At 38.5% G+C, this 25,740-nt stretch overlaps 1 protein-coding gene across 1 annotated transcript; it reads left to right on the top strand.

Moving 5' to 3' along the window:
- Positions 1-3,155: 3,155 nt before the first annotated feature.
- On the top strand, positions 3,156-23,821 carry CHORDC1 (cysteine and histidine rich domain containing 1). The gene is made up of 11 exons (XM_042792804.1): positions 3,156-3,432; positions 8,886-8,935; positions 10,972-11,028; positions 12,199-12,359; positions 12,946-13,046; positions 14,015-14,073; positions 16,127-16,197; positions 16,425-16,530; positions 18,257-18,376; positions 19,052-19,114; positions 19,614-23,821. Exons 1-11 carry the CDS (start codon positions 3,369-3,371, stop codon positions 19,755-19,757), a joined length of 996 nt encoding a protein of 331 aa, XP_042648738.1. The 5' UTR covers positions 3,156-3,368; the 3' UTR covers positions 19,758-23,821.
- Positions 23,822-25,740: the final 1,919 nt, after the last annotated feature.

Below are 25,740 nucleotides of genomic sequence, written 5' to 3'. Positions count from 1 at the left end.
GGATAAAACTCATGAAAAATTATATAAGAACTCTCATTTTTAAGCAAAACTGGATGAGTGGGGTAACAAGAATCTTAGGAAGTTCAACCAGGACAAGCATAAGGTCTTGGACCTGCGAAAACATAGCCCAGGAGTGCAGCACAGGCTGGGATCTACCTGGCTGGGGAGCAGCTCTGTGGAAAGGGACTTGAGGGCTCCAGGGGACAAGCAGCTCAACTTGAGTGAAGAGTGTGCTGCAGTGGCAAAGCCAACAGGATGCTGGGCTGAATCAACGAGGGCTTCACCAGCAGAGATAAAGAACTCATTATCCCACTTTACTCAGCATTTGTCAGGCCACACCTGGAATGTTGTGTTCAGTTTTGGTGCCCTCTATACAAAAAAGATGTGGACAGGCTGGAGAGGGTCCAGAGGAGGGTCACAAAGATAATCAAGGGGCTGGAAAGCCTGCCATGTGAAGAGAGGCTGAGAGAATTGGATTTCTTCAGCCGTGAGAAGACAAGGCTTAGGGAAGACCTTATCACCATGTTCCAGTATTGAAAGGGTGGCTACGAAGAAGATGAGACGCCCTTTTTACAAGGAGTGACATGGAAAAGATGAGGGGGAATGTATACAAGTTACTCCTGGGGAGATTCCAATCGTACATCAGAGGAAAATTTTTCACAATGAGAACAATCGGCCACTGGAATGATCTCCTCAGGGAAGTGGTGGATTCCTCAACATTGCCAACTTTTAAGATTCAGCTGGATAGGGTGCTGGGCCATCTTGTCTAGACCGTGCTGCTGCCAAGAAAGGTTGGGCCAGATGACCCTTGAGGTCCCTTCCAGCCTGGTATTCTGTGATTCTGTGAAGTTCTAGGGACCCAAAATCCAGTGACCAACCATTAGACAGTTATTCCTTAAAATTCTGGATCTCAGTTAAAAAGAGAGGTTTCTACACAAAATACACAGGAACAAATGAGGCTTAAAGGTCTATTATGCACACAAGAACATGATTTGCTAAATCTTATTTGAACAAGTTACTCCCTGATTTTCAAAACTGAGTTGCAAACTTCTTCCCATCAAGCACAGAAAGCCTTTTCGAAGCTATGCAGACTTCTGTGAGATGACTATTGTGTACTGGGAATCTGTAGTGTTTTGTGCAAGCAGGATATGTGTGATTTCAAAAGACTCATTTAATTACAAACCACTATTTGCTTGTACACTGTTCTGTGAAACAAAAAATTCATTCCATTTAACATCATGTACATAAAGACAGATACAGCTTGGTAACCTTTACAGAACCAATTATGTATGTGTGTGTTAAAATTAACAAGAGTTTTCAGTTTAGTTTTTCATTTTCTTTAATGTGATACACTACAGAATTTTGAACTGTGAAACAAATACATTCCTGATTATTTTGTGTCTGGAAGATCTAAAGGTGTGGAATAGCACCACATGGTACTTTTGAGGAACTATATGGATTTTAAATTTTGTTCTCCCCATAAATTTTCTCTGTGTTTGAACCAAATTCTATTACTAAGGTCATAGGAATGCTACTGGTTAATATAGTAAATATCATGCTGGTAAAATAACACTTTTTGAATTTTTATACAAATATTCTCAGAACATAAATTGATGCTGCCTCTGCAGAAGCACAACTTTTTTGCACTGCACAAAACCAAAACATGTTGGCTACTTCTAAAATTGAAATAAGCTTGCTCGCTATGGATGAAATGTAACCACAGTCACAGGAATAGCACAAAACTGATTTTATGGACATAAATCAGACTTTTATTCTTATGTGGTACTTTCACTTACAGCAATTAAGGTGAATTTCATGTTTTAAGAACAATTATTGGCCCTATGACAGCAATGGAAATGTATCTACTTTAATTATGCATCATTTCCATCAATCTTCTCCTTATAAAATAAGGTATCCAACAGACAACTTACATGATTTCTATACAAAAAGAGAAGCAAAAAGCTTAATTGTATTCTTTCGGAACTGTTACAACTACATGTACATTAAAATGTTCCAGGAAAATACCAAATGAATGTTTTCTGCTTGAAACTAAGCAATTTATCCTCACAGTCTTATGTCAGGACTCGGCAGGAGCTTCAGATCAGAAGCAAGCACTTGGTATTTGATGGCTGAAGTAAACATGTACCTTTATGTCAGATATACAGATAATGAAGCAAATGGAGCACATCTCCCATAAACTCACAAGTTTGCAGAATCTGAGGCCTACTTTGGAAGCAGTCTCTCAATTATCCTTTCTGCATCCTTACACTCCCTTTAAAGAAGCAGCTGTAGGGATCACTTAATCTGCTCATTCTATGCACACGTGCTTCAGGACTTGTCATATGCTGTATGAACACCTAGGCATTTCTACTTTAAAAACTCTGCAGTAGATGCTTAATTAGAAGAAATCAATTTGTATTTGCCTGCAGAAATGTAGACAGCTATAATTATTATATACAACCTATTATAATACATCAAAGAAGCTGGCACACAACTGAGCTCATAAATTGATCAGTTGACAGAGGCAATCAGGGTAACTTTCAAGGAACTGAAAGAACATTTTAAAAAAGTTGTATTTTTCATAGTCGTTTCTGATGTTAGCGTCTTTGTTTCTGTGCAAATGAGACAATCGTTTAATACATACACAAAAGCTGTTTTTTTTTTAATTAAACTCACATGTACCACAGACACTTATGAAGGAAGCATTCAGTTTCCTAATCACAGCGGTTTTATGTAGTCAAATAACTTTTAAAGTGACTTGGACAACGTACGTTCTCAAAAAAAAAAAAAAAGGTTAAAGTGGAGAGAGGCTGAGCATTGTCCCTCCAGCCCAGCCCGCAGACGGGCACAGCGCTCCCCGGCCGGGCCGGCCTCCCTCAGCACCCCGCGCCCGACGGGGCCCTGAGGAGCCGAGCCCGGCGCGGCGGGGAAGCACCGCGGGGGCCCGGCGGCGACCCGCCTCCTCCTGCCGCAGCCGAAGGGCTTCCCCGGGGTACCCCGGCCCGGCGCCCGCCGTGCCGTGGGCGCTGAGGGCACGGAGTCACCTGCAGCACCCCTGCCGCCCGCCGCCATCCCGCCTCCGCTCCGCCTCACTGCGCATGCGCCGCGTCCGCTTCCCCCCCCTTCCTCTCTCCTCCTCTTCCTCTCGCTCTGGCAACAGTTCCCGCGCCGGGCGGTGGCGCTTGCGCAGCCGCGGTCAACCGCTTTCCCCCGAAGCTTCGTGAAGATTCCGGCCGGCTCTTTCCGCTGAGGGAGTGCTCCGCACCGCGGCTCTGCCCGGCTGCCGCTTCCCGCTCCGCCGGGCTCCCTTCTCCCGAGCTGGGAGGTGGGGGGGGCGGTAAGGAAGCGCCTCCGGCCGCTCCTCCGCCATGTCGCTTCTGTGCTACAACCGCGGCTGTGGTCAGCGCTTCGACCCCGAAACCAATAGGGAGGGTGAGAGCGGCGGGGGAGCGCGGCGGGGAGGGAAGGGTGGCGGCGGGTTGCCTTTCCTTCTTGCTTCCCTCCCCACCACCCCCCGAGCAGCTTTCGGTTTGGGGGATGGGAGGGAGGGCCTCTCGGAGGGATTACGAGGGGTCTGAGGGGCGGTCTGAGGCACCCGGTGTGCCCGCCACGGTCTGTGTCCTTCCCGGTTGCTGGAGCCGCGGCGCGGAGCTGTCCCGCGGGCCTGGGGCCGGTCAGCACCGAGGGCGGGGAGAGCCCGGGGCTGCGGCCGCCCGCCTCTCACTGCAGGGCCCGGGCCCGGGCTCGCTTCTCCCCGCGGAAACCCGCGTTTTCGGGCGGGCCTGGCGTGGGGAGGCGAGGCTGCAGGTTGCTCCGTTACGGGCTGGGCGGCAGCGGGACCTGCCCGGCCGGGAAGTTTAACGCGGAAGCGCCGGGCTGGCAGCGAGCCTGCCTCTGGGGTCCTTCGGTGGTAACAGAGCTGTTCACAGCAGGATGAGGGAAAAGAGGCAGTGAGATGCAGTTCTGTACATTACTGTCATGTGTTCTAAAGGTAGAAACTGGAGGCCTTGCACAACAGACGTTTTTCTTTTGAGGGCCTCAGTGGCTGTTGCATACATAGCAGTTATCAGCTACTTTTTTTTTTATTAATTGTAGTACGTGGACTTGCAGCAGGTAATTAAATGTACCTTATGATACGCATATGTCTGCTTTGTCAAGTGCTGTGAGTTCTTGCAGTGCTTCCCCTATGTATACTGGGAGTGCAGTACCTGGTGAAACATCTTTAAAGCGCTATCACTTTACGTTTCATAGTTCCTGCAAAAGGGTGATCAGAGTTTTCAGTAGGTTTGCCTTCAACTACTTTGTAAAGTAACTCTTTTGGCTGAATTTCTATAATGGCCTCCTTGCATTAGCTTAATTTTTAGCGACCCACAAGATTAGAAGTAAGCTAACATGTTCTAGCATGTGCATACTCTGTGATTAAGAACCATGGCCTAAGTGTGTTTATTTTTCTGACCTAACTATTTCCAAAGAGAGGGGCAGCATTTTGTGTAAGAGTCACTAATGTTAGTAACAAGAAAAGCAGGCACAGTTGTGGAATGGCTTCATTTAGTGATCTTTCCCACCAGCATCCCATGTGCCCCAAAAGACAAAGCAGATCTGGGGTTTTATACTAAAAATTCTCCCTGGGGCTTCATGACCTGTACTTGTTATTAAAATAACAGTTCTTTACCATGTGTTCCTGTGGTTATGATCGAGTTGTAGTAGACTCAATCTGGTTGGCATGGCCCTATGCTAACTGTGTGGTGCTTGGATCGGGGAAAATAATTTCTGGAGATGAAGTTTATTTTGGTAAGTGACTGGAACACTTACTGGAATTACCATGTCCTAGACTAAGCAGTTCTAAAGGTAAACGCAATTATTCACAGACCACTTCAGAAAATCAAGTTTCACATTTTCTGTGGAAGTAGAGTGATTATAACTTTTGGCATCCCTAAACTTCATCAGGGTCAGTGGGATGATAACTACTTAAGCATCTAAGTCCACATTTAGCTGTGTATGGCTGTCAAATTCAAATGTTTGGTTATGTTTTGGAAGTGTGTTTGGATTTACCTCTAAAATATTGTGGGGATTAAGGCTAGTACATTTGCTAAACAAACACCAAAATACTTATCCTTTAATAAATTTTTCATTGACATAATCTGATAGTTAAGCTGAGGATAAATATATTATTAGGAAGATTTTGTAAATGAAAATAGGTAGAAAATGAGGCCTTCTGGCCCCAAAGCAGTTTTGGATCTTTCAGGTTTTTTGTCCACATTCAGCCTGCAGTATATTCCCATAGTGATGATTGATGTAAGAGGCCATTAATCTTCTCTTCAGAATCTGATGGCTGAAATAATATATGCATGTATTTTCTGTAGAAACCCTCATTGTTTCCAAAAAATGAGCAAGTGGCAACTGGCTGACATGAAGGACTGTATGCCTCTTAAAGAGAGGCAGAAAAAACAGCCTGAGAGAAAGCATTAAAGGTATGTCTACACAGTTGTGACTGAGTGCACAGTTATGAATTGATCTGTGGCATGCCTGGCAAGGTACAAATTTCACATGCATTTTAGATATGTTAACTACTAGTTAATTCATACTGTACAGAATCTGACACAGAAGGTAGAGCTTAACTTCAAAACTGGTAGTAGGTATTTTTTTTTGTTTTTGTTTTTGTTTTTTTTTAACCTGTGAATGACCATATGAATATTTCTAATCCATTAAAAGGCCAGGTCGAATTTTGTCACTAAATCTGTGGTATGAGGTAGTACATGCACACTTGGCACATTTTGAAAGCAGTGCTGCTTAATGATAGTTGAAAAGATGGCGTGCAAAACCAGACTGAAATTTTATGTTGTATGTGTTTGTCTTGATTTCTTTACTGTACTGCAACATTTTTTTTATTTGGATTATAATTTGGATCTTTCTTAATGCAATTTAATTTGGTCCATTGCCAGCACAGAAGCACATACTCTTTTGTGTTTGTTTATACCCTTTTTCCTTAGATCAAACTTGATGATGTTGCACCCGCAGGATAAATGTGGTCACAGAGCTGTTGAAATTTTACTTTATGTATTTCTGAGGTGGTGTGAGATGTGTAGTCAAAAAAATGATAGGTTAGATTTTTGGAGTCTGTCTGCCCAGAGTCAGTTTTCTTTAACCCTGTCTGGTCCCCACAGTCCAAACTCTGTTCCCATAAAATGCACCCCCTGATTCTCTGTCTTCCTTGCGGCTATCTGTTTCTCAGGCTTAGCCTTTCTTCTCTCTGTGAACTGTTTATAAGCTCTTGCCATACCATGTTTGTCCTCTTCTCTGTTTTTTTTCCAACACTGTGAGAAATTCAGTGGAATTAGCTTCCTAGCTTCAGGAAGAACTTGAAAGCATCAACTTCTTCAAGGTGCTGAATGAAGTTTATCAGGTTTAATGACCTTCTGTTGCTTTGAGGCTGTAAAGCATAGTTGGTGAAGTATTGCGAAGTTTTTCCACAGGATAGCAGGTTGGTTTGCAAGTTGTATGTAGACAGATATTTTATCCTCAAGAATTCAACAGGATTTAATTGTAAAAATAAGTTTGGGTGACCCGTACCATTTTCTACTATGATATTTAACAAAAAGACTAATAAAATGCTTCAATGAGTCAGCAAGGATGTAGCAGTAAGGTAACAGCAGACAGCAGTGTGTGCATTGTCAGAGTGGGATTCATTTAGAAATTAAATCATAATTTAAAAATAAGTTAATAGATATAAACCAACTAAAAATTTATTATACTTGCATTTCCAAAAATTATCTGTCGGTGAGAGAAAATGGCTTGCTTTGAAAAACCTTATGTTTTTCCATGTTAAGGAAAGCTATTAACAGCAGTAGGGAAGTAACTTGATTTTTTTGCAGTGAAAAACATAGAATATCAACCAAAGGCTGGAATCTGAACTCAGAAAAATCAGAAATAGAACATGCTTTTAACTACTAAATTGACTATCAGTGTATTCTAAATTCTCATTTTTCCCCACTTATTCTGAGATGGGATACTTTTAGGGATGTAAACTTTACTCGGACAAGAGTTGCTGGACTCCATATGAGTAGAAGCAAGTTGGTGTTTTCCTGTCCCCTGGTCAGACTGCTTAGTGGATAAGTCCCACTGCCTCTGCTTGAGGCATTGCAGAGTTCCTTGTCTCAGCACCTTCTGTTGTGGGACACGCGTGGCCTGTGAGACAGCAGCAAAGTGGGCTGTCATTTGCTCCATTATGTACCTCCTGCAGAGATCAGGGAGCAAGGAAAGAGCCTTGGCCTTGGCCAGATGGACAAATAGATGATTGTGTCTGACTTGTGAGCTGGAGGATAGCCACCCCTGAGTTCATTGATCATAGGATGGTTTTGGTCTCTAAAAATGCTGTACTGATTAACAGCACCTCTCTCCTTTAAACCCACATGCTTGTGAGGGATTAGAAATACTCATTTAAGTCTTCTAATTGAGAAATAATCTTTGCTGCAGAGCTTAGTTTTACTACCACGATGCTTCTGATGACATACTTTAATACTTTTGGAAAAGAATAACCTATTTTTCTTTGATTTAGCAGTGAAGTTCTAGGCTCTTTATACAAAGTAATCACATTTTTTAAAATTTTCCTGTGCGGTTTACCAGCATTACCTTTACATACCAAAGCTTAAGGAATTGGTGGAAGTTCACAGATCTGTTTCTAAATCCTGCTGAAGGACTAATGTCTCAAAATATGTGCCTTTTGAATTAAGGTGGGAACTAATGTCTGTCAGACTGTATTAGTGCCTTAGACTTAGGCACTGAATATAAAATGAAAGAAAATTATACTAATCAAGATTTCTTAAAAATTACGTATTTATAAAAAATAAAAACAAAATTTATGGGGTTTTTCTTGTCTGTGTAATATCTGTACACAGATCACTAAAAGTTATTTATCACTTTTTTTTCTTTTGCTTCCTATTATGTGCATTGTGATATTTTTCACTCTTCTGTTTTATGGAGGCTTATTATAAAAATTGCTACTGTTTGTGTCACTCTTTATCCATTTCTAACAACAAAAATTTTGCTTTAGAGGCTAAAAGATAGCTAATGTTGCCCATTGATTTTAGAGTCGGGTAATTAAAATATTATCCATGCAGTATATGTCAAAGATATAATATAATGTGTAGATCAGAGCAATTATTTGAAAAAAATACATATTTTAAGTAAAAAGGAACAGTTGCTACATAAAAAGCTGTAATGTTGATAAATATCTAAGAATTTAAACAGCTCTGTTAATGCAAATTGTGTTTCAATGTAGTGTTTGTACAGAACCTATTAATAGTATTGGCATGTCTAAATTGTGTATGTGGACAACTAGCATGACCAAGGGTACTGCAAACATTGAAAACAGAACCAGCTAATTATCATGGCTAAAATATTGAACTCAAGACTTGTGTTAGGAGAATTTTTTAAGAGTGTTTCTAAGTAGAAAGCCCTAATCAGGTGCAAATAGATGTATTTGATGCTGTAAGCCGGTATTTTGTGTCTGTTGTGTGGCTTAGGGCTGCCTTTTTACTTCTGTTGAATTACCAGTAAGGACTGGTTATTGATGAAGGCAGGGGGTGGTCTGTAGAAAGTTTACTTGTTCCATATGGAAGCACAAGTTTGTCTTACATGCCTGCTTTCTGGTTTGTGTTGTATAGTATGGAAGAAAAAAAAAAACTTGATTATTTAGGCTTAATATAGGGACTCAGAAAACTTGTTCTATGGAGTCTGTATTTTCCTTCATAATTGTGCCCACTTAGGGAAGTGGGACATCTCATGGCATACATGAATTACAAGTGTGACATTTTTGCTGGATTTGTGATCAGATGAATAAAGATTCTTGGTATGCCTGAATATTAATAATTGTAATTTCCTTCTAGATTCATGCACATATCATCCAGGTGTGCCAGTCTTTCATGATGCCCTCAAAGTAAGTATGCAACTGTCCTAAATCTCATCTTTTTTATCATATATGTAAAACAGTATGCTTGTTTTCCTTTTTAATTCCGGGTCTTTCAGTGATGTTCAGCCTGTCATGTTTGAACACCCCATGAAATTAGAAAAGCACACTTACTCACACCTGAAGAAAAAATTAAAAACTGTACTCATATATGGTCTAAATGCCATGCAAGTCTGTGTGACCGGTGTTTCCTATTGATTGACTTCAGGTGTCTCAACAGTTTAATTGGGTCCTCTAAATAGGTCTTTGGAGTCATTAAGAGATGTCATATTCTTTCAGTTAATTAACCTGCTTGGAATTCAAACCAGCTGCTTGTGGTCTCATGTGGCTAGATCACTAATGTGTAAGTGACCTTTGCTTACTGTAAAAAATAATTGTGTCCTGTTAATTGACCAAGTGAGGATGTTGGTTAAGTTGGGACTGGCCACCTATGCCTCTGATGCAGCTGTCCAGGAATCTTGGGCTACATTTTCAGTGGTGAATTAAATACACCTGTGACTGGTCTCTAGTGCTTCGGCCAACTGCATAGCCCATATTCGTTATATTAAACTGGTCTTCCACTTGAAGATCTACTGGATGCATCTGAAGTGCCAGCATGGAATTATTTAGACACAACTGCCAAAGCGGTACTGGAAATCGTTCTAACAGTTGTGCATGGCCAGAAATCTGGAGTTCAGAAATGGAGCCAGACACTGTTTACTGTATTCATTCAGACATAGCCTAAGTGACCTTTCTTAGGACATAAAGATGCTATTTAACTAAGCTTTGGGGCAAACATTTTCTCCTGGTGTTTAAGAACTGCTTCTACCGGCATTGTGTCTCATCCCTGCCCCATAATGTGGTGTCTTTTGGGCTCATGGAAGCTTGTGCATAGGTGCTGGGTAGCGTGTTTTCTGTGAGCTATTGCTCATCCTGCAGTACGTGACTCTGGAACCAGCCGTTGTGTGCCACTGGCAAATTGGTACAGATACTATTACATCAAATACAATACAGTTACTTAGACTATGGCAATTTGTTTTGTACAAAATTATGGTTGTACTCATAACACAGTACATAAAAACTTCTGCCTAATTATAAAGACAGAAATTACAGTGTTACCTCAAAAGCTTGAGTTTACTCCCTCTTTCTCTTACATACACACTGTTTTTAAAACAAGTACTGCTTTCTCCCCTCTCCTTATCCTATCTCTTGGCCTAATTAAAAATATATCTTAATATTGTATGAGCAGTTTTCTTCCTGATATGAATTCTAGATATTCTATGTAGGCAGGGTAAACCTTTTGTCTCCTCAACTGTGGAAATGGTTAATATTTTGAGGATATTTTAGAATGACCTACATAAGGTCCATTGTGTCACACTGCTTAAGCTCTTAAAGTGGTCATGCATTTATTAGTCAAACTGTTGCCTTTAATACGATTCTTTGAGTTCTAAGATACATTATTCACAGTGGCAAGATAATTTTCTCTAAAATTGGATTTCTGGTTTATATAATAAAAAGTGCTCTTGATCGATGTAGTTGGATAGATGGCTATGCAATGCAGATATCCAGCTTTATGGTGGGAAATAAATAGTTGAAAGACTTGACTAATGCTCAAGGAAAGAAAAAAATCCTCATCATTTTAGGAAGGGGGCACATACATTCTACCACAGGTCAGCCTAGTCTCAGGTATAGTATTTGTTTTGCTTATGTGTTACTTTGAGATAAAGTAATGTTTCTGTTTTCTGTCATACGGACTTGGCACCTAACTTGTCATGGAAATACTGCCTCATGTTTACCGAACTTTCTGATTAAAGCAGCATGAGTGAACTAGAAATGGCATCTGTAACAGGTTTCTCTGGCTTTTCAAAATGCAGATGATAATATTTTTCAAAGAAGGGAAGAAAATAATCTCTAATTGTGATGTGCCACATCTTGTAAAGGAATATAATTAGTCTTTTGCTTTTTTATAAGCTGTTGCCAAGTTAGGTAATCATGCTTGTTTTGTTTTTATTCCAAAATGTTTATAGGGTTGGTCATGTTGTAAGAGAAGAACAACAGACTTTTCTGACTTCTTAAGCATTGTGGTATGTACTCATGATTATTTACAATTTTTATACTTGTCAAATGGCACTGATAAATATTAAATGGTACATGTGCTTACATGTTTAAAATTTGCTTACTTTTAATAAAACTGTCTTAAATCTTGTATGCACTATTTTTCTTGATACAATGTTGAAGTCTCATTTTCAAGCTTTAATGGTTATAAATAGTTCTATTGAAACCTGTTTATACACTTGTTAACAATGAAGGGAAGGTCAATATTTTTGGTCACTTTGCTTGATTATGGAAAATACATATTTTTCTTTAACTTATGTCCAAATTAAGATATTTTCCACTTTGTTTGTAGCATTTCCTTTGCAGACAGTGTTTACAGTGGGCTAAAAGAGAAGATGGGGCTGAAGAAATAAATCAAGAAAACTTGCTGAAGTTTTTGATAATGTTTAATTGTGCACACACACACTGTTTTGCCAATTGACGGGGTTAACACAAAGGACACAGACACCAAGCTAAAGAAATAGGCTTATTTTACTTTAGTAGAAATAGAAATTTTACTATAGTAGAAATAGCAGAAAGAATAAGCAAGGTAATGCACCTAGACATTACTATTAAAAGCTAGCTATAGTGATTAAGAAAGATACATCACCAATTGCCCTCATACATTACCATCATCCAGACCCGTGCATCAGCTGGGGAGCCCCGTCACAGCGAAGGGTCGGAGAGCCTTTCCCGGCAACTGGGAAGTCCTACACAGTGCGTCCACTCGTAGGTGAGGTCTCCGTCTTTGCTGTGAGAGGGTCCAGCTTTTATACAGTTTAACAAACAAGTCTAAACAAAATGCACAGGAGATATCTGGTAGATTGATATGCCTCACTCAGGCATGTCCGGATCTGGCCAGGATCCGGGCATGTCTGAGGAGTTTCTGTTTTTCTTTACATTTGGGATTTATAGTTACTTCCTATTGTTTACTTATAGTTCCCAAGGATTGTTCCCAGGGTTACATTTTCATGCTGATAAGATACTGGTTGCTTCAGTCTGCTGATAAGATGCTGATTGCTGGTCGGGGAATTCACTCAGAAGTCAACTTTGGTTTGAGGCCTATTGTTTGGGCCCCTTTTTGTTTCACACACACACACACACACACACACACACACACACTACGCTGCATATATATAAACATATGCTTTCCACAATAGGGCTGCACAAAAGGCCTCCATAACAGTGAGAAACCTCCTGAGCCTGTTAAACCAGAAGTCAAAACTACCTCTGAACGAAAGGAGCTAGCTGAACTGAAACCCAAATTTCAAGAACACATAATTCAGGCACCAAAACCGTTGGAAACAATTAAAAGGCCGAGGTACAGTATATGAAACTAAATTTTGCCAAATTTGCGATCAGTTGGCTGAGTTAAAGCTCATTTGGTTATTCGGTGTTATATACTTTATATAGTGTAAAAATTCTCAAATTCACTTTAAAAGAGATTGTGTTTGGTAGTAGTGAAGGTGTTATTTTGAGCTTCAAAGTGAGATAAAAGAATTCTGGTTAGGACAGGGTAATACTGGATCTCTCAGCATTTAGTTTAGCAGGAAACAAAAATTGCAGTCTAAAGCCTCGTAGCTTAGAATGCCACTGGCAGTTATGTTTAGTGTTTTAAACAGTCATAAAAAATAATTTTAGGGTGCTTGCATTTAGATTCTTTAATGTCTCTGATTTATTTTTATTATTGTATTTAGTATTTTCTGTTGAAAGCCAAGACTGCATTCTAAATTTCTAGTCTATTTTCCCATAAACAGTAAGAATTGACATTTACAAATCTAGTTTATTTGTTGTAATGGAGGTTGGAAAGGAAGAGCCTTATAGCAAGATTAAAAGTTAGTACTTTGTTGTCTTTTGTAAATTATTTTTCATGAAGCTGACATGAATACATGGATTTTTTTTTTTAGCCCAGATGAGCCAATGACAAATTTGCAGCTGAAAGTGTCAGCTTCCTTGAAGCAAGCACTAGATAAACTGAAACTGTCATCAGAAAACGAAGAGAAAAAAGGTAACGCCATAGGGAGGTTAAGTAGGTTAGGTGTATGATGCTAATTGTCACAAAAATAAATGCTATTTTTTGTTGTTGTCTGCTGAAGAGATTATTTCATGTGATTATGTTCTTGTTCTTAATAATCTGGGAAACACCTTCCAGTCAAGGGAACTATAATCAAAGTTTAAACGTGAACACTGTGGAGACTTGGGTGTTAGGAGCAGTATGTTGCCATTAAAATTATTTGAACTGTCTGTTTTATAAGATTTCCTGGTTTGAATGGACATGATAGGGACATCCATTTCTGAATATATGACTGAAAGAGTTCCCAAGAAATTAACTACTCTTATGATACTGCAAACACGATGTCATATAAAACCTTTCATAAAGTGGTAAAATTTCTCTGAAGACTATTTGGTTCTCCCTCGTCTTTTTGTTCATTTTTTTTCTTCCCACAGTTTGGAAGTTGTTTCCAGAACTACACTGCTCCTTAAGGAACACTTCCTAATTTCAACCTACATTTGTGGCTATTTTATACTCTTTTGTTCTTGTGCCAAAACTGCCATTTACCTCTTCTTTCTACTTGGTATGCAAATTCCTTCCTTGTGTGTATTTATAGACATCAGTTGGAGCCTTTTACCTTCTTAATTTTACAAAACAAAACAAGACAATTGTTCTCTTCACCTATGATTTTAATAATCCTCTTCATATTTTTTTTTTTTTTGCCACACTTAAAACAGTATAAAGGTATAGAACCTCGAATCTGATGCATAGGTAATAAATACATCTTTTGGAATATTTGCATAATTTCTGTTTCTTTGTATCTTTCTGGCAGACTTCACTGCCATGCAGAAAATAAACAGCTTGAGAGTTTGTTTTTTTTTTTTTCTAATCTATTACTTAGCTTGTTTTAATTTTTAATGAAAGCAAAATATTTAGTACATTATACAGTTCAGTTGCTATTTTCTATATGATTCTGCTTACAGAGGAAGACAGTGATGAAATCAAGATTGGGACGGCATGTAAAAATGCAGGCTGTTCAAAAGTAAGTGCTTCAGTTCCACTCTTAAACCCGTCTGCTAAAGGATTGTGTGCAGTTTTGTTATCTTTTCCTGTGTGTTTTTTTTCTTTTGCTACAAATTGATTTGGAAATGACACAAAGTCCATCAGGTTTAATGAATGCACATTTGATAATACACTTTAAGTATGGACAGATGTGGGCTGTCTTGTACTGTGCATGCAGTAAGTCTAAAATTACTTCAAGCCTGTCCTGAACATCTAATTAGTAAGCTTGCCAAACCCATGATACTGATGTATTTAACTTAAAAGGGTAAATATAGTGTTGGTAAGAGGTGGCTTACTGGTAACACTTGAATTGCTCTTGATAATCTGTGTATAGGTCAAAAGCATCTGCAGGTCTTATCAGTTAATGCTTCCTGCCAGAAGAATCCACAAAGAAAATGTTCTAACACTTCTAGCACCAGAAGTAGTCTTTATGATACATAGTCAGCATTTTAAATGAAAGTTTTTTTACACAGATACCCTTGCGTTGTACAGAACGGGACAGTAGAATTTAAATAGGTATTTCACTGGTGTTGTGGTTTGATCTCAGAGGGTAACTGTGCACCACACAGCTGCTCGCTCCTCCCCTGCCCCCTCAGTGCTGAGGAGCAAAGAAGTAAAGTCTTTGAATTTGAGATAGGACAGGGAGGGATGAATCACCCGTTACGGTCATGGGCAAAAGACAGACTCGTTAAGGGAAGAAAAAAAGAACATAAATTTATTATATACACTGACAACAACAACACTTAACAGAGAAGCATTACCACATCTTGAAAACATCTTCCCACTACCTGTCCTTCTTCCTGGGTTCAGCTCTGCTCCTGATATCTCTGCCTCCTTCCCCCAGCAGCACAGGGGACAGGGAATAGGGGGTGCAGTCATGCTGCCACTTCTTCCATCTTTGGGGTGGAGGTGGAACTTCTGCAGCTTCTTTCCCCTTCTCCGGCATGGTCCGCCTCTCACAGGATACAGTCCTCCACAACTTTTCTCCAACTTAAGTCCCTCCCATGGGCTGCAGCCCTTCCCAAGCTGCTCCAGCATGGGACACCCCGACGTGCTGCAATCCTCCCAGCGCTGACTTACAACAGTGCGGGCTGCTGCTTCCCACAGGATCCCAGCTGACTTAGGGCCCAGCCACCTTAAATGTCATGTGGGGCCTCCCACAGACCATATATCAGTGTCTGCTCCACCGTAGATCTCCATGGGTGGCGGGGGGGGGCCCGCCCTGCCATCTCACCACAGGACACAGGGGGGTCTCTGCTCCGGCACACCTCCCCCCTCTTTTCTTCTTCTGTTCCTCCAATGACCTTGGTGTTCATGCAGCTGCCGCAACTCTTCCTCACCAGTCCCCCTGCTCGTCACCACGTCCCTTCTTAAATACGTTATCGCAGAGGCGCAGCTGATCGGCTCAGTTTTGGTGCAGAGGTGGAGCTGACTTGGAGCTGGGGGAGCTCCGAGAAGCTTCTCACAGGGGGGCGCCCCTATAGCCCCCTTCCCTGCCACCAAAAATCCATCACTCACTCAAACCCAGGACAAATATCTGCGTTTTCTGCTGAGACTCTGGTGGATGAAGAACTTAGAGCAGTGTCTTATTTGTGTTAGGAAGAACTGATCAGATATTCAGTGGCAGGATTGTATATAGTTTAACTTCTTTTTGAGAAATCATGTGGTTTATGAAAGATAAATTTTATTTATTTTCCACTTAAATACTTGTTTTCTCTGAATATTCAGAGTATTTTTAAAGACGGCTATCTCTGAGGATCTAAATTGACCTTTATGAGCACAGATGATGTCACCATTGATGTGTGCCATTGAACTAACACAGAATATAGCTTGTTAGGAATGCAGGGGAACCTTCAGGGAGTGATGGTTGAATGGTTACATTGAAAAGCTAGGGCAAGCCATTAGATCTAGATTATTTACTCAAAATTTTTTTGGATTTTTCTCAGTGTTTCTGTTTTGGGTTGTTTTGTTTTATTCCTTTGGTCCACAACCTATATCACTAATACGCTTTGTTTAAATGCTTTGTTTACTAGACATATGAAGGACCACACAGCACAGAAGATGTATGTATATACCATTCTGGTGTACCTATATTCCATGAAGGGTTAGTATTCTGTTACCTTTATTTTTTTTAATTAGTCTATTGTATGTTCCTGCTTTCTTTGTGAATGTTGTGTTGTTTTCATTCTGTATTTCTTCTTCAGTCAAAAATGGAAATGCTTGAAGAAGGTATACTAAATTAATAGTAGTATCTCATAAAAGAAAGATCTTACGTATTCACAGTAAACAGTGCCCTCAATATTGTTGTTAATTACTTTTCAAACTTTCAAGGATGAAGTATTGGAGCTGCTGTAAAAGAAAAACATCTGACTTCAATACATTTTTAGCTCAAGAAGGCTGCACAACCGGAACACACATATGGACTAAAAAGGATGCGGTAAGTAGCATTAACGTTTCATTCTGTAGCTGGCCATTCTAAATTTTGAATACTGAAATGTAGTTAGTAGCTTGATTGAGTTATTACTGTAGTTGAGCTGTTAGAGCACTACATCTGAAATAATGTGGAGGATGTTATGCACAGCATGACAACAGAGGAATGGAGTTTGAAGTAAACTGTGGTAGAAGTATACTTATAATAGAGTACAACCTTTCTTTTAGTGATATGTATAGTATCATTATAGTAAAAGTGGTTTTTGAAAATTCAGGAAAAAAAAAGCAATCTTTTCTGCTTTGTTAGTTAAGAAAGTCAGTAGTATTCCATATAGAATATAATCCATATGTATTACCTTAAAATAAGATTATTAGAAGTCTTTCCTCTCCCAAAGACCATGAAGAGAGCAGCTGCACATGTTCTGTAGCAAAATAACCGTAATTCCAGTTTCATTCAGTGTAGTTGAGTAGTTGTTTAGGCAGGGATGGCAGGGTGGATAAGGTCAATGAGATTCCATGGGTGGGGGTGCAGGAAAAAAGGGTCTCTTCCTGTCTAATTAGGATTCTGTTTACATGCCTGGATATTTTTCTGGTCTGAATCTAATTGAGTGCTTTGGTTTAGCTACCAGTATAACAAATACAGAGAGAGCATCTGTTGAGTTTGTAGGTATTTCATTGTAATGTTGGGAACAAACTGCAGAATTACAGGGTGAAAAATACCTCCATTTAAGGTTTAAAAAGATCCTTAGAGAACACTATAAAGCATAATAATGGAACTGAACAATTACTTCAAAAACATTATTGGTCACGTGTTAGATGCAGATGAACACAGAATTATTGTTATGAATATATTGTCTGTTGCTGAGGCAAAATGGGTTTGATACTGCAAACATCAGTAACATTTATCAGGAGAAAATACAGGCATATTACAGAAAGTGTAGCTCTTAGCTCAATTCTGCAACAATTACTTCACAAGTCCTTTACTTCCTTAAAGTCACAGAATTGCTGCTTGCTTTGAAGATCTATATGTTTAAGAATTATTTTCAAGTACAGAAAGGAAGGATTAAAATAAAACCAAAACCTGAAGTTGTGAGTCTAAAGCAGGAGAGTATCCTTGTAAAGAATTTACCCAGATGTTAAGAAACTGTGTACGTTACATGTGTGTATATTGAGATAATGGGCCTCCAGCTAACAGCATTTTTTTTTACTTTACCTTTTTGTTGTTAATTTGTGGGTTTTCCACCATTTATTTTTCTTGTATTGGAGAACAGAGGGTAATATTAAATTATTTTTTTTGTGGTAATATGAAAGTTTCTTGGTGTCATGGCTTTTTGTTTCTTTGTTCAGTTTCTTTCTACAACCTGCTGTATAACTGTAGTCTTGGAAAGAAAGTTAATCCAACAAGTAACAATTTTTTTTTGTTGTTGGTTGGGGGTTTTTTAGTTGTTGGGTTGGGTTTTTTTTTCCAATCACAGTGTTCCGGTTTCTTACTGTAATCTCTGTCATAAGCATTGGTTTTCTCACTTATAATGTTTGTCAGGGACCAGTAGCTGAAATATTTAGTAGAGAGAGATGTTAAGTGGTGTCTTGCAATCTCCAGTGAACATGAATTTAGCTATTCTTACTGGCTATTAAAATAGTCCTGGGCTTTGGGCTTTTATCCTGATTAATCTTGTAAAAATACTCCTGAGCACAATTTTAAGTCTTTTTTCTGTACCTTTTTCCTTTTATAGGGTAAGAAAGTAGTTCCATGCCGGCATGATTGGCATCAGACTGGAGGAGAAGTGACTATTTCTGTATATGCTAAAAACTCTGTTCCTGATCTGAGCTATGTAGAAGCAAATAGCACAATGGTGAGTATTTACCTTAAAATGTAATTAATTTTTTTTTTTAATTCTTGCAGCAGCTTGAAGTTAGGAAAATCTGGCTTCTACTTTATTTACAAGGCAGAGGTAGCATAAGAATCTTTTTTGAGTAATGGCTTTTTCTTGGCATTTTTGTTCAAGTATATATAGCTTTTTTTTTTTTTTTTCACCTTCTGTTTGGACATCTGTGCTTTTTTTTTAAAAAAAAAAAAGCTCCAATTTAATATTAAAAAAAAAAAACCACACTTTAATTTGACTTTTGCAATTAAAACCCATGTGATGGATTTGCATCACCATATCTGTAAATAATTATAGACTCATAATTTATTTATATTTGGCTTAATGTAATTTAATACCGTTCTTCACAGTATGCAGTAACGCAGCTACTAATATTAAACAAGTGTTGAAATGCTTCTCTGATTTCCTAATCATGCATTTGGAGAAAATGATACAGCTTCCAGGATGTATATAAGGCCACTATTGACTATGATACTGTATCAGGATTTATTAGAGTAGATTTTCACTTCTGTGTCTGAGGAACAATTTGAGCACTTTGCTCATTACAGGATCTGAGTCCTAATGTGATATATTTTGCTTAAGCATATTTGAGGTGTCAAATGTTTTATTAGCCTGACAAAATTTTCTGTTATTTTTCCTGTTAAGTTAAATATCCATATTGTATTTGAAGGAGAAAAGGAATTTCATCGCAGTGTGAAATTATGGGGAGTAAGTATAAGAATAATTTTTCTATTAAAAAAAAAAAAAAACAAAGCAAAACCTCACTTCTCTTCCAAAATAGTTTTGTTTTCCTTGTTACTCTGCTTATTGAAAGAAATTCAGTTGTGTGTAATTCAGTAATATCACTTAAGTCTGAATCTAATGCCCCAAGTGATCAGTTGTGACATCATAGTTGACGCTGTTTTGGCAGAAGGTCACCTCCTGAGGTCCTTTCTGATCCCAACACCATGATAGGGGTGTTTCAGAAAACCCTTGACACTATGTGGCTGCATGCTTACAAATGTGTTAGACCAATGTATGTGTTATATATGCATAGGTATATGTTCATAGCTTGGGAATGGGAAAGGGCTGGCTTCTAGATAACAGAGGGAACTCCATCTACCTAAACTGCTGAAATGTAGTGATGAGGTACTCTTCCTAACTAAATTCCCAAGTATCTAGCAGTCTTTTTCTTAAATCAACGTGTGAAATATGTTTTCTGTTCTAGGTTATTGATGTAAAGAGGAGTTATGTGAACATGACGGCTACAAAGATTGAGCTTACTATGAGAAAAGCAGAGCCCCTATTATGGGCAAGTCTTGAATTACCGGTATCAAACACACAACAAAAAAAAGAAAATTCAGATCAATAATGATTCCAAGAGACAAATTATTTCCCATTATGAAGTGGTGACTTGCTACTGTAATCAAATATTTAACTTTGATATAGATTCTTTTTTTTTTAATGCTAGATCGTATGTTCCATTCTACAAAGAAATTTGACTCACAGTAAATGGGGGTGTAATCTTGAAGGGTAATAGCTATTTCTGCTCTTGCTCCCATGAGTATATTCTAGTTGGAGTGTCTCCATGGGGATTTAGAGTAAAAGAGATATTGCCCTTTGCTTACAACTTTACCTACCATTCACTATCCAAATAGATGTGTTCTCAGTCCACTCTGGGTGTTAATTTTTCAAGTGGTCGGTTTAGACTGGATCTACTGGGTAGCACACATTAAATTCAGCACTGTTCATTATGAAGTATACAGTAATACAGATACAAAAATCTGAGTTTATGAATGATTAGCATGCAATTCTACATCTAGAATAAAAAGCTACGTAAACATAAACATGGAAGAACACTTGTAGACTTGCATTTTTGTCTTCTGAAACTAAGATTTGTTACAATACCTGTTGTCTGCGGAGGGATGGAATAAACAGTATTTTGCTCAGGATTTCAGTATTTGCTGACTCTTGCTGTCTTGTATAAAGTCAGAAGATCAGATAAAAAAAAAAATTCCCTCCTGCCAACTTAGTTTTTGTTTTAAATTCATGTACCTTTGGTATTTGAATTGTTAAATATAAAAGTGAATGAACAGTGAAATGGATGAATAACTTAGCATCTCAGCTGTGGAGTATATACAAACAGCAGACTACTGTAAAATTATCAAGGTGCTCTATGTATTTGACAGTCTTTAGAATATATATTCTGTCCTATTCTACAACATTCAGAATTACAAATCTTTTTTTTCAACGTAGGTGGATATGTGTAGTAGGAGAAGCCAGTACACACCGTAGGTGTCTCAGGAAAATTATTTCCATGTAGATGTGCATAGCTCTTGTTTCTGAGAATGGTAATCTAAGAACTAAATTTATCTTAAAGACAAATCCTAGGAGGAACAAACAGGAAGCTTTAAAATGTCCATCTCAAATCATAATTGTACCTTTGAATTAATATATTTTAAAAATATTATTTCTTTTGAACAGCATAAACAAAGCACTGTAATTGGAAATCAAGGCCTTATCTTTGTTTTCAGTTCTTCATCAATAAAGATTGGTGTCTGAAAACAGGATAGTTTTAAAGATAAGACTTTTATGCAAGCAACAACACATGCAGTAATGTTGCTCTCTCTTTCTGCTTGAAATAGTTTCTTAATTTTGGGTTGTAGCAGAAGAAAACCCCAATGTTTTTGTAAGTCAGTCATGCAGAAATGTACACCATTATTTATTGTGCCAAAACTTTATAGATATAAACAAGCAGTCCTGTGGAATTTTGAAATGTGTAGATGCTCATCTACCTACCTTGGCAGACCTGGAATAACACCAAGAGAAAGACAGAATGTAGTGAAGGTATTTTGAAGTTAAATATGCATTTCTAAGAATCTTACTGCTTTCTAACAAGTATAATTTCACTTGAGCTCAGAGTTCTGTTTCTAGCAGTACTTGAAATTCTACTTTGTGCTTAAAGTAACAGGAAATTACCAAAGAAACCATCCCCAAACACCAAGAAACTAACACTGGTGCTGATATATGAAATTTGTTTTGGTGCTTCTTTACCTTCATTTCAAGATCCTGTTTCTTCATTGACTTGGAGGGAGTGTGGCTTTTTACTCACTCGGTCCCCTATTAAAAGTTCCAGCTCCAAGTTCTGCCTAAAAGATTCTAATGTCAGGTGCTGTGAAGTGATAGGGACAAGCTTTCAACAATGTATGCCTGCAATTGGTCCTCTAAACATTGAACATGTTCCCTGTTGTGTTCTGAAACAAGAAATGGAGCTCTTGTTAGTATAATACTGAGAACAATCACTTCAGTGGATGAAAAGTTCTAGATGGCTGTAGCTACTAGTGTGCCATCTGTGTTTTTGAATGCAGAACTCTGAACTTGGACAGCAAAATGAGCAGTGTTTAAATGCCAGGATAAAGTTCTTATTTAACAAGCAAATTCAAGTGTGTGTCTATCCATATGGATATATAAATACCCTAAATATCTTATGTTTTCCACATTTTTTAACATATTTTCATTTTTTTTGCATCTTCACATACAGTAGGTTTACATAATGTAGAATCCATTTTAAAGAACTACAAGCAAAATGGAATTTCTTGGGAAAAAAGAATTTCTGGTTTTAAGTAAGTCATTTTCTCCCTTAGTAGACTAAAGGCTAAATGGAGGGAAATGTGTATGCATGGACCTTCTGCTTTTAATGGTGCAGGCTTTGGATCCCATACCTATTTGTTTTAGAATTATGGAATCATTGTTACACTCTTTCAAATTACATTCTACTGGTTGCTGAGACAACTTGACCATAAGTAGAAGAAAGCTGCTGTAAACATGGTCCTCGGTTCTGTTTTTGCTTTTTATTCATTCCTCCTAATCTTTTCCTGTTGTTCATACTTTCAGCGGAAAATTAAGGCACTTCCGGAGTTCCGTAATGATTTTCCCCATCAGTGGCAATAAAACCACTTTTAAAATTCACCTGTTGAAAAAAGGAAGAAAAAATAAAGAACAAACAAAAAACCCCAGCTTTGATCAGACAAAAAGGTGTGTAGGTTTTACATATAATAGCCTGGTTTTCTGTGGCCTGTGATATTTTTACAAATAAAAGGATGAACTTTCAGATGGCATAGACTGCAATAAGTCCCTTGTTTAGCTGCATTAATTCTTAGCAGCTTTTTATAACCATATGTCTGCATCCATTGTCAAGCTGCAAAAGCTGTATCAGATGCTGAATTTGAGTGTTTTGAGCAATTGCTCAGAACATGCTTCAACACACCCATGTTTGATCCTGGTATTTCATGAAATGACATCTTGACATGGGTAGTGCTACCTGACGCTTCAACACGGTATTGGTTTGGTTGTAACTTTTATTAGTAAGCGTGGAGAGAATATGAAACCAGCTGTAGTACTAAACTGATCACAGTATTTTCTCAACAGCAAAATTTGAAAACATAGCTAAGCGGTTTTTGATCACATAGGCTTTCACCTGTCTAATAATAGTGAAACTCCATTGCAAACAGATACGTACTGGTGTTAAATACTTGCTGTTAACTTTACCCTTTTTTAGTGTTTTTAGAAGTTGTGCTGTATTTAACCAGTTGGTTAACTTGATACAGTCTAACTATATTTTTATAATTAATGAGTCTTTAAAAGCTGTAGTGTGTTTCAGTGTGGGTTTACATGTTACAGATGTTGACAGCATATTACAGGTCTCAGAACTGACTGGCCAGGTGCATATAAAACCTTCTCTTCACAATCCCCTTTTAATATGAAAAATTGAGTGGGTAATACAAGCTTGTGGCAGAAATCTTAATCTTCCCTCATGTGTAAGCCCATTTTCCTACCTAGCTTTATATATTATATCTGTAACGTCATGTCTTGGAAGAGTTGGAATTTATTTTTAATATACTGTTAAGCACTGGGCTTTTCAGCTACTTTGACTCTTACACTTTACATAACACTGATGTAACTTGACAAAAAAATCTTCCGTTGGACTGTCTTCTGGAACCATGTACATTATCAAGTCACCATTTCAGTAGTTTAGGGATTAGTTTTAATAGGAATTTTGCCTTGAAAAGAGATCTACTTATTCTATGTAATGATGCATTTTTTGCTTGCATTCTTTAAACATGGCATGAGTACTGGTTAAATACTGTACCTGTTAATCATTGGTCTTTCCCAATTGCTACTAAAATTTTATCTCAGTTCAGGAACAAGATCCTTTTTAAAGTAATGAGTTATGTGTCTGGGACACTGTTTTAAGGTGGTAATAATTTTGCCATTATAAGAGTCTTGAATTACAGTTGAAGGGAGAAGATGTCTTTTTGCATGGTTGTTTGATTCTGCACATTCATAAAACTTATATGCAGAAATTAATCTCATGTCCTCGTGCTCTAATTTTTTTCTAAATGTGTTCAATAAAATTCTTACTACATGCTGGTTGCATTTGGGATTTTTTTGACTTCTTTTGCTAGGGGAGAGAACTTCCTTTGGATTTGCAACACAGTTGTCAAAATAAAATGTAAGTGGGCATTTTCCACAGGTCGGTCTGTATATGAGGGAAAGGTTGTGGCAAAGGGTTTTTCCCCACCCCTTGGTTTGTTTCTTTGCCTGTAGATTTCTAACACAACAGCCCTGTCAAGCTATGTAAGTTTTGCAGCAATTTGAATAAGTGTGGCTACTCGGATGGGGGCCTGTCTCATTCATGGAAATGGTTCTGCCCAAGAATTTTGAGCTGTCACAAACTTTCTGGGACTGGAATAATTCCAAATACATTGTTCATGCTGTGTCTAAGAAGGCTGAAGATATTGTAGCTCTGCTGCTTTTTTTCTATTTTAATAGTTTCCTGGAGAAAGGCAGAAGATAGCTGTCAAAACCTCTGGCATTCCCACAATGGAGAGAAAAAGGATTCACTTCTTGGGGGCCTTAAATTTTCTGTGGTCATAAAAACTGTGTTTTCTCCAAGTTTGGATGGGGGTTTTAACCAAAGAGAACTAAGGTAGTGTCACAGACATTATAAACTAACCCACAGCTGCTGTGCCAGATGATTTTTAGTGAAGCAAATTCAGTTTCTCTGAGTTTGGCTGCAAAACAAAGGGCAGGCGTTGGGTCCTTACTTCTCCATAGGCAGCACAAATTTCAACCTGTGTTCAAGTCAACATTTTTCTCTTCAACTTCTGAATGTTTTGTTTTCCTGACATAATGTTGACATTAACAGGAATGGAGAACTATTGTACATGACCACTGTCGACTACGTATTTGTAGCCAGTCCTGTGAGCCTAAAAGGAAAGGGGCTGTAGGAACAGGTCTCCCTGATCTGGAGGTGCGTGGACTGCATCAGTGCATTTTTCTTTAGCTTAATTTATCAACCTGTATGATGACTGATTCTGGCTACCCAGAAGGCGTGCAGGTTTTTTTGCAGCCAGTGCATTTCTGTGTGAGAATGAACCATCCTCATGCATAAAATATATTTGTTACCTACTGGAAACACGTATTTGAAAATACTCAGCAAGGGCCGAGTCCCCAGTTATGCTCTGAACCCTGTGTTAACATGTAGCCCTCAGGCCGGTTATCAGACGGCAGATGACAACGTATTTACAAAACCAACGTCCAATCAAGCTGAACTATGTGAGCTGGGATGGTTTGCAAATGTAGAAAGAAAAGCTACGTCCGTTTCATCTGTTTCTCAGATTTGCCAGGACTGGAAACTAATTACATATATGGCTATATACATATCAGAAGCTGTCCTTAACGATTGTTCTTTGAAAAACTTGGGATCTCTCCCAAGTAGTCCCTGAGTGCCGACCTCTGCTGACAGCTCAATAAATACAGTATTGCTGTGGCTGGTGGCAGGGCACAAGTTTTGTTCCAGCTCTGCAGGGCCGCAGGACTTGCCAGGCTTGTGAACTTCTCTTCGCCTGCCTGCAGCTTTGTTTCAGCTTGTTTGGCTGTTACAAGTTTTCACATGACCAGGTGGTATTGCCTTGCTTACTTTTGTTTCTCCTTTTATAGTTGTATGGTATAGCCATATTTTTTATATAGATACTAGTAACAAACAGTTTTTCTGTGTAGAATAGCAGATTTATTATTCTAGCATCACGTTGCAGAGGAATTCAAGCCTGATAGAGGCCTTGAAGGCAGGCATGGGATATGCTGTAGAGGACCATGTGTATGGGCAGATTAGAGAAGGGGCACAGGGTGATACTGGAGACCCCAGGTGGATAAACAGCTCATAATCATTTTAGCTGCTTTGTTATTGAAAGATTTGTCTGTAATAGTATTCTTTGGTTTTTCTTTTTCTGTAATAAATAGAGACTAAACATTCTTTAATCACACAGTTAAGATTTCAAGTGTGCTAACAATGA

This window comes from Tyto alba, unplaced genomic scaffold (genome assembly GCF_018691265.1).
Source record: "Tyto alba isolate M040663 unplaced genomic scaffold, T.alba_DEE_v4.0 Super-Scaffold_2, whole genome shotgun sequence".
NCBI classification, from domain to species: Eukaryota; Metazoa; Chordata; class Aves; order Strigiformes; family Tytonidae; genus Tyto; species Tyto alba.
The sequence above is the reverse complement of the archived record's forward strand: the minus strand, read 5'-3'. Positions and strand labels throughout refer to the sequence as shown.